The 14,758-nt window shown below is 40.0% G+C and overlaps 1 protein-coding gene across 7 annotated transcripts in view; it reads left to right on the top strand.

Moving 5' to 3' along the window:
• LOC131351488 (rho GTPase-activating protein 42) overlaps positions 1–14,758 on the top strand; it is a 123,559-nt gene that overhangs the window by 23,408 nt on the left and 85,393 nt on the right. For all 7 annotated transcript variants that reach the window (XR_009204408.1, XM_058386889.1, XM_058386888.1 and 4 more), the window contains one exon: positions 4,934–4,995. Coding sequence is in view for 6 of the 7 variants with exons in the window: in XM_058386889.1 (XP_058242872.1) it covers positions 4,934–4,995 (62 nt within the window). In the remaining variant the exon portion in view is untranslated. The remainder of the gene's footprint in view (positions 1–4,933; positions 4,996–14,758) is intronic.

Below are 14,758 nucleotides of genomic sequence, written 5' to 3'. Positions count from 1 at the left end.
CTGAACAATAATGAACTACACTGAACAATACTGAACTATACTGAACTACACTGAACAATACTGAACAATAATGAACTATACTGAACAATACTGAACTATACTGAACTATAATGAACTACACTGAACAATACTGAACGATACTGAACAATACTGAACTACACTGAACTACACTGAACTATACTGAACTACACTGAACTATACTGAACTACACTGAACTAAACTGAACTAAACTGAACAATACTGAACAATAATGAACTACACTGAACAATACTGAACTACACTGAACAATACTGAACTACACTGAACTATACTGAACAATACTGAACTACACTGAACAATACTGAACTACACTGAACTATACTGAACTATACTGAACAATACTGAACTACACTGAACTACACTGAACAATAATGAACAATAATGAACAATACTGAACTACACTGAACAATACTGAACTACACTGAACAATACTGAACAATACTGAACTACACTGAACAATACTGAACTATACTGAACTACACTGAACTATACTGAACAATACTGAACTACACTGAACTATACTGAATTATACTGAACTACACTGAACTACACTGAACTATACTGAACAATACTGAACAATACTGAACTACACTGAACTATACTGAACTATACTGAACAATACTGAACTATACTGAACAATACTGAACAATAATGAACTACACTGAACAATACTGAACTATACTGAACTACACTGAACAATACTGAACAATAATGAACTATACTGAACAATACTGAACTATACTGAACTATAATGAACTACACTGAACAATACTGAACTATACTGAACAATACTGAACTACACTGAACTACACTGAACTATACTGAATTATACTGAACTACACTGAACTATACTGAATTATACTGAACTACACTGAACTACACTGAACTATACTGAACAATACTGAACTATACTGAACAATACTGAACTATACTGAACTATACTGAACTACACTGAACTACACTGAAATATACTGAATTATACTGAACTATACTGAACTATACTGAACTATACTGAACTACACTGAACTATACTGAACAATACTGAACTATACTGAACAATACTGAACAATACTGAACTACACTGAACAATATTGAACTATACTGAACAAAACTGAACTATACTGAACTACACTGAACTATTCTGAACAATAATGAACTATACTGAACTATACTGAACTACACTGAACAATACTGAACTATACTGAACTATACTGAACTATACTGAACTACACTGAACAATACTGAACTACACTGAACAATACTGAACAATACTGAACAATACTGAACTATACTGAACAATACTGAACAATACTGAACTATACTGAACAATACTGAACTACACTGAACAATATTGAACCATACTGAACAATACTGAACTATACTGAACTACACTGAACAATACTGAACTATACTGAACTATACTGAACTATACTGAACTACACTGAACAATACTGAACTACACTGAACAATACTGAACAATACTGAACTATACTGAACAATAATGAACTATACTGAACAATACTGAACAATACTGAACTATACTGAACAATACTGAACAATACTGAACTATACTGAACAATAATGAACTATACTGAACAATACTGAACTATACTGAACTATACTGAACTATTCTGAACAATAATGAACTATACTGAACAATACTGAACTATACTGAACTATACTGAACAATAATGAACTATACTGAACAATACTGAACAATACTGAACTATACTGAACAATACTGAACTATACTGAACAATACTGAACTATACTGAACAATACTGAACAATACTGAACTATACTGAACAATACTGAACTATACTGAACAATACTGAACTATACTGAACTATACTGAACAATACTGAACAATACTGAACTACACTGAACAATATTGAACTATACTGAACAATACTGAACTATACTGAACTATTCTGAACAATAATGAACTATACTGAACTATACTGAACTACACTGAACAATACTGAACAATACTGAACTATACTGAACTATACTGAACTACACTGAACAATACTGAACTACACTGAACGATACTGAACTACACTGAACTACACTGAACTACACTGAACTATACTGAACAATACTGAACTACACTGAACAATACTGAACGATACTGAACTATACTGAACTATTCTGAACAATAATGAACTATACTGAACAATACTGAACTACACTGAACTATACTGAACTATACTGAACTACACTGAACAATACTGAACTATACTGAATTATACTGAACAATACTGAACTATACTGAACAATACTGAACTACACTGAACTATACTGAACTACACTGAACAATACTGAACTATACTGAACTACACTGAACTATACTGAATTATACTGAACAATACTGAACTATACTGAACTATTCTGAACTATACTGAACTATACTGAACTATTCTGAACTATACTGAACAATACTGAACTATACTGAACTATACTGAACTATTCTGAACTACACTGAACTATACTGAACTATTCTGAACTACACTGAACTATACTGAACAATACTGAGCTATACTGAACTATACTGAACAATACTGAACAATACTGAACTACACTGAACTACACTGAACTATACTGAACTATTCTGAACTACACTGAACTATACTGAACTATTCTGAACTACACTGAACTATACTGAACTATTCTGAACTATACTGAACAATACTGAACAATACTGAACTACACTGAACTACACTGAACTATACTGAACTATTCTGAACTATACTGAACAATACTGAACTATACTGAACTATTCTGAACTACACTGAACTATACTGAACTATTCTGAACTACACTGAACTATACTGAACTATTCTGAACTATACTGAACAATACTGAACAATACTAAGCTATACTGAACTATACTGAACAATACTGAACAATACTGAACTATACTGAACTACACTGAACTATACTGAACTATACTGAACTACACTGAACTACACTGAACATTACTGAACTATGCTGAACTACGCTGAACTATACTGAACTAAACTGAACAATACTGAGTAATACTGAACTATACTGAACTATACTGAACTACACTGAACATTACTGAACTATGCTGAACTACGCTGAACTATACTGAACTATACTGAACTACACTGAACTAAACTGAACTAAACTGAACAATACTGAGTAATACTGAACTATACTGAACTATACTGAACTACGCTGAACTACGCTGAACTATACTGAACTACACTGAACTGTACTGAACTATACTGAGTAAACTAAGCTCAGTGGAGAAGGAAATTAAGAGATTTTATAGTATTCAGTTTTCAGGAAATAGAAAGGTATTTAAAGAGTCGAAGAGAAGTCTTATGTTCTATAATTATTGTGCTGGAATTCATCATCTAATTTCACATCCTAATGTCGACTTAATAACGTAAACTATATAATTTAATAATTCGTCATTGTCTGATAATAAATATCTGATTACTGTAAACATCATAATGAATTAAGATGAATAAACTCTGTGTAGTCTTTAGTTTTTTCTATGGGTTTCTTAAAAGAAATAAAATTAGATCATTATAATGACACTATATATTAACAAGTATGTTTTTAGTCATTTATATGATTAACACACTATAGCTTTGATTCACTGAGAGCACTGATGTAAGTTTATTAAAGATTAAAGAGTTTTCAGTGGATGAGGATGTTGTGTTTCTGTGTTCGGACTCTGCCCTGGGGTGGGTTTATTTTTGTAATTTTAGATAAAATTGGACCAGATTTCTCGCTCATTAGTTTAAACACGTAGACTTTTGGGAAATCATGTTTATATTGAAGTAAGGGTGTACAAACTTTTGCTCTCAACCACGGTTTTGATTCCTGTGACTCTTTTTTTCTCATTTTATAACAGACTGATCTGGGGTTATCCTCATAGGAGCAAGCCACACACACACACACACACACACACACAGTGCTGGTGGTGTTGAGGGTTGGCAGCTTGAGAGTGTGTTCCTGCTAAATGAAACATTAATGGCCATAGTTTGTGTGTGTGTGTGTGTCTGTGTGTTCAGGAGATGATGCATGGCCTGGTAATGACATTGGCTGGCTTTAGCCAGTACGGTGATGCTAAGTGTCCAAACACAGGATGATGAAGGACGGGGCCGAGGGAGGTTTTGTGTCCCTCCTCCATCTCTGTCGCTAATGAAGTGAGACGGCCGTGAGCACCTCCTCATCCTGGCCATGTGCTGGGTCACACCTCATCTTCCTCTCTGATAACGCATACACACACACATACAAACAGTGCGTTATGCCAGTGTGAGTGAGTGTGAGTCACTCCAGTAGATGATCAGGAACTCAGTCAGAGGAAAAACACACAAACCTCAGAGTGAAAAAAAACACAAATCCACAGAGATTCAAAACTCAACACTGAAACTCCTTCAGGATGTCATTCAGCCTGCAGAGAGTTATTACTGCTCTATTACTCTCTCACCTGAGTGTTATTACTGCTCTATTACTCTCTCACCTGAGTGTTATTACTGCTCTATTACTCTCTCACCTGAGTGTTATTACTGCTCTATTACTCTCTCACCTGAGTGTTATTACTGCTCTATTACTCCCTCACCTGAGTGTTATTACTGTTGTATTACTTTCTCATTATTTGATGATATTATTCTGTTTTCAGGATACGGAGGTGTGATAAGTTTACTCCATTTCTTATTGATTTAACTCATTGATTCTTTCTCATTCCTGTGTGTGTGTGTGTGTGTGTGTGTGTGTGTGTGATCATTACTATAAGCACCCTGAGTAATAAATCAGCATAATGTTATTCTTATTGATCAGTGCAGATGGTGTTGTGGGTTTGATCTCAGGCCAGATGATGTGGATGGATTAATAAATCGTTGTTCTCTGGTTTCAGCTCAGTCTTTTAAAGAATTCTCCCAGCTGCTGAAGACGGTGGAGGAGGAGAGACGTCGCCTCGTAAGTCTTTATTTTTATAAATGAATGTTGTTCCTCTCTGCACCACTGATAAAGCAGAAACTCCCACACTTTATTTTATTTTATTGTCTTTACAGAGTTTATCTGAGGCTCTGAAATAAAGCTGAGAGCTCTCAGAAAGTCTAGAACATTCATTACTTAATTAATCCTTAATTAGAGAATAGATGAGTGATGAGGAGAAATTCTTCTTATTAAGTCATTTAGTTTAATATGAAATAAATCCATAAAAAAGAGCTGACAAACACATAAAAACTACAAGATAAAAAACTCATAAATATCATCAGAGTCCTAATCAGCTTGTGGTGATGAGTCCAAACTGTTGGGAGAAAATCTCTAAAATAAACAACTTTACTTTTGGTCAAACTTTTGTTTTTTACTCTTCTTTATTTAGGATTTTTACTCTTTTAGGTTTTTTTAAATAGCTGAATACATTGTCAGTCTGTAATCACCGGGATGCTTGAGATTGTGTTTGTGTGTCTGATTGTGTGTCTGTGGTGTTTGTGTGTCTGTGTCTGATTGTGTGTCTGTGTCTGATTGTGTGTCTGTGTCTGATTGAGTGTCTGTGTCTGAGTGTCTGTGGTGTTTGTGTGTCTGTGTCTGATTGTGTGTCTGTGGTGTTTGTGTGTCTGTGTCTGATTGTGTGTCTGTGGTGTTTGTGTGTCTGTGTCTGATTGTGTGTCTGTGGTGTTTGTGTGTCTGTGTCTGATTGTGTATCTGTGGTGTTTGTGTGTCTGTGTCTGATTGTGTGTCTGTGGTGTTTGTGTGTCTGTGGTGTTTGTGTCTGTGTCTGATTGTGTGTCTGATGTTTGTGTGTCTGTGTCTGATTGTGTGTCTGTGATGATTGTGTGTCTGTCTGATTGTGTGTCTGTGGTGATTGTGTGTCTGTGTCTGATTGTGTGTCTGTCTGATTGTCTGTGTCTGATTGAGTGTCTGTGCTGTTTGTGTGTCTGTGTCTGATTGTGTGTCTGTGGTGTTTGTGTGTCTGTGTCTGATTGTGTGTCTGTGGTGTTTGTGTGTCTGTGGTGTTTCTGTGTCTGTGGTGTTTGTGTGTCTCTGATGTTTGTGTGTCTGTGGTGTTTGTGTGTCTGTGGTGTTTGTGTGTCTCTGATGTTTGTGTGTCTGTGGTGTTTGTGTGTCTCTGATGTTTGTGTGTCTGTGGTGTTTGTGTGTCTCTGATGTTTGTGTGTCTCTGATGTTTGTGTGTCTCTGATGTTTGTGTTTCTGTGGTGTTTGTGTGTCTGTGGTGTTTGTGTTTCTGTGTTGTTTGTGTGTCTGTGGTGTTTGTGTGTCTCTGATGTTTGTGTGTGTGTGGTGTTTGTGGTGTTTGTGTGTCTGTGGTGTTTGTGTGTCTCTGATGTTTGTGTGTCTGTGGTGTTTGTGTGTCTGTGTCTGATTGTGTGTCTGTGGTGTTTGTTTGTCTATGGTGTTTGTGTGTCTGTGTCTGATTGTGTGTCTGTGGTGATTGTGTGTCTATGGTGTTTGTGTGTCTGTGGTGTTTGGGTGTCTGTGTCTGATTGTGTGTCTGTGGTGTTTGTGTGTCTCTGATGATTGTGTGTCTGTGGTGATTGTGTGTCTGTGGTGTTTTTGAGTCTGTGGTGTTTGTGTGTCTGTGTCTGATTGTGTGTCTGTGGTGTTTGTGTGTCTCTGATGATTGTGTGTCTGTGGTGATTGTGTGTCTGTGGTGTTTTTGAGTCTGTGGTGTTTGTGTGTCTGTGTCTGATTGTGTGTCTGTGTTGTTTGTGTGTCTGTGGTGATTGTGTGTCTGATTGTGTGTCTGTGGTGATTGTGTGTCTGTGGTGTTTGTGTGTCTGTGTCTGATTGTGTGTCTGTGGTGTTTGTGTGTCTGTGTTTGTGTGTCTCTGATATTTGTGTGTCTGTGGTGTTTGTGTGTCTCTGATGTTTGTGTGTCTGTGGTGTTTGTGTGTCTGTGGTGTTTGTGTGTCTCTGATGTTTGTGTGTCTCAGATGTTTGTGTGTCTCTGATGTTTGTGTGTCTGTGTTTGTGTGTCTCTGATGTTTGTGTGTCTCTGATGTTTGTGTTTCTGTGGTGTCTCTGTGTCTCTGATGTTTGTGTGTCTCTGATGTTTGTGTGTCTGTGTTTGTGTCTCTGATGTTTGTGTGTCTGTGTTTGTGTGTCTCTGATGTTTGTGTGTCTGTGGTGTTTGTGTGTCTCAGATGTTTGTGTGTCTCTGATGTTTGTGTGTCTGTGGTGTTTGTGTGTCTCTGATGTTTGTGTGTCTGTGTTTGTGTGTCTCTGATGTTTGTGTGTCTGTGGTGTTTGTGTGTCTCTGATGTTTGTGTGTCTCTGATGTTTGTGTGTCTGTGGTGTTTGTGTGTCTCTGATGTTTGTGTGTCTCTGATGTTTGTGTGTCTGTGGTGTTTGTGTGTCTCTGATGTTTGTGTGTCTCTGATGTTTGTGTGTCTGTGTTTGTGTGTCTCTGATGTTTGTGTGTCTCTGATGTTTGTGTGTCTGTGGTGTTTGTGTGTCTCTGATGTTTGTGTGTCTCTGATGTTTGTGTGTCTGTGGTGTTTGTGTCTCTCTGATGTTTGTGTGTCTCTGATGTTTGTGTGTCTGTGGTGTTTGTGTGTCTCAGATGTTTGTGTGTCTCTGATGTTTGTGTGTCTGTGGTGTTTGTGTGTCTCAGATGTTTGTGTGTCTCTGATGTTTGTGTGTCTCTGATGTTTGTGTGTCTGTGGTGTTTGTGTGTCTCAGATGTTTGTGTGTCTCTGATGTTTGTGTGTCTCTGATGTTTGTGTGTCTGTGGTGTTTGGATTTGTGTAAATGTCTGTAATTGTGTTGAACACTGGACATGAAGATGAGTAAATAATAACACAGTAAGAGTTTACAGCGAGCTACAGAAAGATCAGGAGGGAATAACAAACCTATTGAGAGAGACATAGAAGAGGTGGAGACATTAGAATAATAAACCACTCCCACGAGGGGTGGAGACTGGAGCCAAACCAGTCCAAGAGCCAGACTGCTGATGGAGTGTTGGGTTCAGAATCATGTTGAATTTCTGATGCAGTATATTCTGAGCTTTGGCGTGTGTTTGGAGTGTGTTTGGAGTGTGTTTGGAGTGTGTATGGTGTGTGTTTGGAGTGTGTATGGTGTGTGTTTGGAGTGTGTATGGTGTGTGTTTGGAGTGTGTTTGGAGTGTGTTTGGTGTGTGTTTGGAGTGTATTTGGAGTGTGTTTGGAGTGTGTTTGGAGTGTGTTTGGAGTGTGTATGGTGTGTGTTTGGAGTGTGTATGGTGTGTGTTTGGAGTGTGTATGGTGTGTGTTTGGAGTGTGTATGGTGTGTGTTTGGAGTGTGTATGGTGTGTGTTTGGAGTGTATTTGGAGTGTGTTTGGAGTGTGTATGGTGTGTGTTTGGAGTGTGTATGGTGTGTGTTTGGAGTGTGTATGGTGTGTGTTTGGAGTGTATTTGGAGTGTGTTTGGAGTGTGTATGGTGTGTGTTTGGAGTGTGTATGGTGTGTGTGGAGTGTATTTGGCGTGTGTTTGGCGTGTGTTTGGTGTTTTTTGAGTGTGTTTGGCGTTTTTGGAGTGTGTGTTTGGAGTGTGTTTGGTGTGTGTTTGCAGTGTGTTTGGTGTGTGTTTTTGGCATGTGTTTGGTATGTGTTTGGAGTGTGTTTTGTGTGTGTTTGGCGTTTTTGGAGTATGTGTTTGGAGTGTTTCATGTGTGTGTTTGGCGGTGTGTTTAGTGTGTGTTTGGTGTGTGTTTGGAGTGTGTTTTGTGTGTGTTTGGCGTTTTTGGAGTATGTGTTTGGAGTGTTTCATGTGTGTGTTTGGCGGTGTGTTTAGTGTGTGTTTGGAGTGTGTTTGGTGTGTGTTTGATATTTTTGGTGTGTGTTTGGTGTGTGTGTTTGGCGGTGTGTTTAGTGTGTGTTTGGAGTGTGTTTGGTGTGTTTAGTGTGTGTTTGGTGTGCGGTGTGAAGTGTAAATTGTGTTTAATTAACTTTTTAATATACAATAAGATTCATTCTTAAAAACTTTAGATTCTTTTAGTTTAGATTTTTTTGTAGATTTATTGTCCTGGACATTTTTCCAGTCAAAGATATTTTCTAGCTTTATCTAAAGTTTATCAGTTTTATCTTTAAGACAGATTTAACTGCTGAGATCAGACACAAAAATATTGAAATTAATGTCAGATTTCTGCTCTTTAAACCTCAAATATTTGTGTGTGTGTGTGTGTGTGTGATTAAAACAGCTAAAGAACGGAAGTGGAAATTAAATTCTATAATCTAAAAGTAATTCCATGTAAAAGTTAATTAACAGTTAAAACCCTAAACTGCTTTTTTTTTTTTTTTTTTTTTTGAATCAGTGTATAAATGGTGTTAAGTAATCCGGTTCCTGAGGAGACGAGTCTGAGACGAGTCTGAGACAAGTCTGAGACGTCCAGTTACTTTTTATAAGGCATCAGAATTGCAGCAGAACTCATTTCTATTTCTATCTAGCTGATAGACATTTGTGCATGTTGAGTATCACAAATCTGAAACTGGAAAATCTGGAGGCAGACAATTAGGCAGAAAAGAGGGCAGACATGGAGGCAGAAGAGAGGGCAGGCGTGGAGGCAGACGAGGAGGCAGACAAGGAGGCAAAAGAGGGGGCAGACGTGGAGGCAGACAAAAAGGCAGACAAAAAGGCAGAAGAGGGGGCAGACATGGAGACAGAAGAGGGGGCAGACATGGAGGCAGAAGAGGGGGCAGACATGGAGGCAGACAAAGAGGCAGAAGAAGGGGCAGACAGGGAGGTAGACAAGGAGACAATAGAGGGGGCAGATGAGGAGACAGATGTGGAGGCAGACGTGAATGCAGATGTGGAGCTCTGAGTGATAACCATCTCAACACCAAACCCATTCATTCACTCGCTTAATTTCACAACACTGAAGTGCAAGGATCTTTGGCCTCTGTCTGCTTTCAGCTGTGAGATGGGGGTTTAAACAGGAGGGAGAGTGACAGCACACACACACACACACACACACATCTGGACTCAATCTGCAGCCCAGAATAGAGGAGAACATGTTGGGAGAGATAAGCCACCCGTGAGCCGTGCCGTAACTCAGTCTGACCCTGAGTGACCGTGTGGAATGAGGACGTGTGTATCAGCTCCTCCGTCTGCGCTCTTTATTACCGCCGTATTGTAGCCAGGGCCTGGTGATGGAGGAGAAGTTTACTGCAGCGTTGGAGCAGCATGAGGCTCTCAGCTGTAATCAGGCTTTACTGAGGCTTTGGCTTTGTGCCATGTCCTGAATCAACAGCGAGGTGTTTGTTAAACACTGGAGTGTTATTGTAGGGCACACACTTAGTAAATTACACCAGATTAAAGAGGTGTGTGTTTAATCCTCCAAATCACATCTTTAGAGAAATGGAGGTGAAAAGAGACAGAAGAGGAGGAGAGAAAGTCAAAAATAAATGCAGAGAGAAAGAAAGCTGGGAATTTTCAGCATGTCTGGATAAATGTGCTTAAATATTAAAGTTTTCAGGCTTTTTGAGTGAAATGTGGAACATTTTTAGCAGAATAGTGATGTTTAATGTTTTCCACAGAGCTGCTTTAGCATTTTATGGAAATTATTACATTCTTTACAATAAAAGTGTATTTTAATGCACAAAAAGCACAAAAAAGTACTTTATTAGGCTGCAACAGTACAAAATACTTAAATGCACCCTTTGTGTGTGTGTGTGTGGGGGGGGGTGCTGATGTTCTTCCTCCTGTCTAGCTGCTGATAGCGCACTCAGTGTGTCCTTATCTCGGTCAGACATGTTCAGCTGAGTGTAGTGTTGTAGTTATCGCTTGTGTTCAGCTTCACTACACCGCCGCAGCATCGCCCCACCCACACAGAGGCTGCAGCCAATCACGTTCTATCACACTGAGCATGCTCTGTCTGACTGCTGGTTACGGGCAGCTGAGGCATCGTCTGGATTCCCATGTGTGATTTCATAAAGATAGGGACAAAAGTTTATCTGTTGCTCTGCTCAGCTTTGTGTCTTTACTGAATCAGTCTCATGTCATGATGATCTCCTGACTTAACCCATGGAAGAGAAGCTTCAGCAGATACCTACAGGCTAACAGTCCTGAGGTTCCAAACATCAGGAGGCAGGAACAGAGGGATGCTGCACTCAGTTACATAACTACTCAACACTTCCAAACTTTCTGTCTCAGAAAAATAACAGATGCAGAAATACAGCACAGTTTCCTCATCAGGCAACAAGAGGGTTTCTTCTCATCTCCAGCAGAACCACTGTTAGATACCAGAAAGTGTTTAGATATCAGATAGTGTTTAGATATCAGACAGTTAATCTCTGGTCTGTAGTCCTGAGCTGTAGATCTCATCTCAAGGATCAGTTGAAATGTTTTAACAATTCTCTCTGGGTTTCTGTCAAGCTGCTTTCTGATGATGTTCAGTGTTAAAACTCTATAAGAAAAAAAAGAAATTAGAATTGAAAAATAGAATTGAACTTAATTGAGCCTCACGCTGGTGGAGAAATTGCTTATAAAGACAACATGGAGAGGTGGAGATAGAGATAGAGAGATGGAGAGACCCATATGGAGACCTGTCTGCTCATCATGGCTGCTTTTTCTTGGTCAGCTGCCTGTGGGTCAGCTCTCTGCAGGAGGACTCTGCAGAAGAAGTGAAGTAAGTCACCAGAAACTGCTTCTGAAAACAACAAGATCTACAGACCACACAGCACTGCAGCACTGCTGCTCCAACAACCTCCAGAGATCTGAGGAGAACATCTCAGCAACAGAAGCATGAAGAAGAACAAGTCACAGTGTCTTAAACACACACAACAAACCACATCTGGACCACACGACTCCAACACACACTGGACTACACATTGAGATGAGCATCATACACTCCTATATCAGTAACCAAGCATGTGTGTGTGTGTGTATGTGTCAGATGGGTGGTGGTGGGGTGGTCAGTGGTTGGTGTGAGTGTCTGTGGGGGGGCTGCTGTGTGGTGGTGGTGGGGGGTATACCAACCATCACTCTGTACCGGGTTGTGCAGATGATTCCTCTTTCTTCTTCCTCGGTTCCAGTTCTAGCACAGGTTCTAGAGGTTGATTTTAGTCAGGACATGAAGAGTTGTATGTCTCAGGAACCTCAGAACACCTCAGTGTGTGATGATGAAGAGCTGAAAGAGTGTGTGAGTCCTGCACTGTGGAGTTGACTGTAGTGTGTGTTGTTGAAGAACTTCATTAATGAGGTTAATGTTTCAGTCCTACTTCAGTTTTACTCAGTGACCTCAGCACTGACCCTCAGCTCGAGGTAATAAGGAGATCTTCTGTCCTTTAGCAGGAATCATGTATGTCTGCCAGCAAACCTGGAACTGACCTCAGAGTCATCTCTTACAGATGTTTCTGGTGGAGTTGTCCCCATGTGCCCTGGTAGTATGGAGTGTGTGTGTGTGTGTGTGTGTGCGTGTGTTGGTATGGAGAGTGTGTTTGGGGGGGGTGGGATTGGGAGTGTAATGCAGATGTTCTCAGCAGGTTCATATTCCTTCATATAGCAGTGTCCAGATGCTGATTCCTGCATTTGTTGGGTTCTGCTCCTCTGTGGTTCTTCTCCTCTGTGGTTCTTCTCCTCTGTGGTCTCTGTGCAGCTGAGCTGAGGATGTAGAGTGAAGAGTCCTGATCCTGCTGGAGATTAGACCAGGATATTAATATGGACAGCAGTGAAGCTGCAGAACCCTGAACAGAACAAAACCCTGAACAGAACAGAACCCTGAACAGACCCAAACCCTGAACAGAACAGAACCCTGAACAGACCCAAACCCTGAACAGAACAGAACCCTGAACAGACCCAAACCCTGAACAGAACAGAACCCTGAACAGAACAGAACCCTGAACAGAACAGAACCCTGAACAGAACCCTGAACAGACCCAAACCCTGAACAGAACAGAACCCTGAACAGACCCAAACCCTGAACAGAACAGAACCCTGAACAGAACAGAACCCTGAACAGACCCAAACCCTGAACAGAACAGAACCCTGAACAGTTGATGTCTGAAAGTGAGCTCTACTGAAATCATAAAATTCTGAATAGCATTTAATAACACAACTTTCTAAAGACAGGATTAGATTATCTGTAAAGGGGTGTAAACTCTAAATGTTTGAAGTTTCTACACCTTTAATAACCTGCAGTGACACGAACACGAGGCTGGGGTGGGGGGTGAGGCTGGGGTGGGGGGTTGTTAAAACTCTTTGGATGAAATGAAATGTCTGAGCATCTGAATAAAAAATCAAACCAGTCAAAATGAAAAACCTCAGAAATCATCCGGAGCGTCTGGTGTTAAAGCGTGGAATCTTCTGGGAAAGTTACTTACAGGAAAAATAATGAAAATCTGGAGACGTTCCTTCACAGTCAGCGAGTCTGTTTGGTCTGATGCTCTGAGAACATCTCCACGTTCTGCAGTGACGGTGCAGCGAGAGCCTCAGCACCCATCTCAGGTGATTTGAATGTGTGGCAGTGTGTGTGAGAGCCACCACGCTGATGTTTGGAGACACAGAGGAGAAAAGCTACAGTGTGTGAAATCAGCCGTTCTGTCATGTGGAGTAATGAGAAACGTCCAGGCCGCTGCCTCCTGAATCACGTCTCATACCTGACCTGCTTCACAGCCGCGGCTCAGAAACACTGAAATATAAATAAATATAAAACACTGCAATGTGTCTGCGCTCTCAGATACTGCTCAGAAAGGTCAGGAGAAAGTTCCTGTGAAGTTCTACTCATAAATCTGCACATGGTCTTCATCATCTGGACACAGTGTTCAAAACATCCAGAAATGAAATCATCACCTGGAGAAAAGTGTCCGAATTATTTCTAATTATTTTACACAGAGTAAGAACATCCAGAATCTCTTACTGTATGTGTGTGTGTTGTGTGTGTGTGTGTGATGTGTGTGTGTTGTGTGTATGTGTGTTGTGTTTTGTGTGTGTGTTGTGTTTTGTGTGTGTGTGTTGTGTGTGTTGTGTTTTGTGTGTGTGTTGTGTTTTGTGTGTGTATGTGTGTGTTGTGTTTTGTGTGTGTTGTGTGTGTGTGTGTATGTGTGTGTTGTGTTTTGTGTGTATGTTGTGTTTTGTGTGTGTGTGTTGTGTGTGTTGTGTGTGTTGTGTTTTGTGTGTGTGTTGTGTGCGTGTGTGTGTGTTGTTTTGTGTGTTGTGTGTGTGTGTTGTGTTTTGTGTGTGTGTGATGTGTGTGTGTTGTGTGTGTGTGTGTGTATGTGTGTGTTGTGTTTTGTGTGTGTGTTGTGTGTGTTGTGTTTTGTGTGTGTGTGTTGTGTGTGTTGTGTTTTGTGTGTGTGTTGTGTGCGTGTGTGTGTGTTGTTTTGTGTGTTGTGTGTGTGTGTTGTGTTTTGTGTGTGTTGTGTTTTGTGTGTTGTGTGTGTGTGTTGTGTTTTTTGTGTGTGTGTGTGTGTGGTGTGTGTGTGTGTTGTGTGTTGTGTGTGTGTTTTGTGTGTGTGTGTGTTTTGTGTGTGTTTTGTGTGTGTGTTGTGTGTTTTGTGTGTGTGTTGTGTGTGTGCTTTGTGTGTGTGTTGTGTGTGTGTTTTGTGTGTGTGTGTTGTGTTTTGTGTGTGTGTGTGTTTTGTGTATGTGTGTGTTTTGTGTGTTTTGTGTGTGTTGTGTGTCTTTTGTGTGTGTTGTGTTGTGTGTGTGTGTTTTGTGTGTGTGTTGTGTGTGTGCTTTGTGTGTGTGTGTTGTGTTTTGTGTGTGTGTGTTTTGTGTGTGTTGTGTGTGTTTTGTGTGT

Source organism: Hemibagrus wyckioides, linkage group LG04 (assembly GCF_019097595.1).
Source record: "Hemibagrus wyckioides isolate EC202008001 linkage group LG04, SWU_Hwy_1.0, whole genome shotgun sequence".
Classification (NCBI taxonomy): Eukaryota; Metazoa; Chordata; class Actinopteri; order Siluriformes; family Bagridae; genus Hemibagrus; species Hemibagrus wyckioides.
This window is presented reverse-complemented; position numbering and strand designations above follow the sequence as displayed.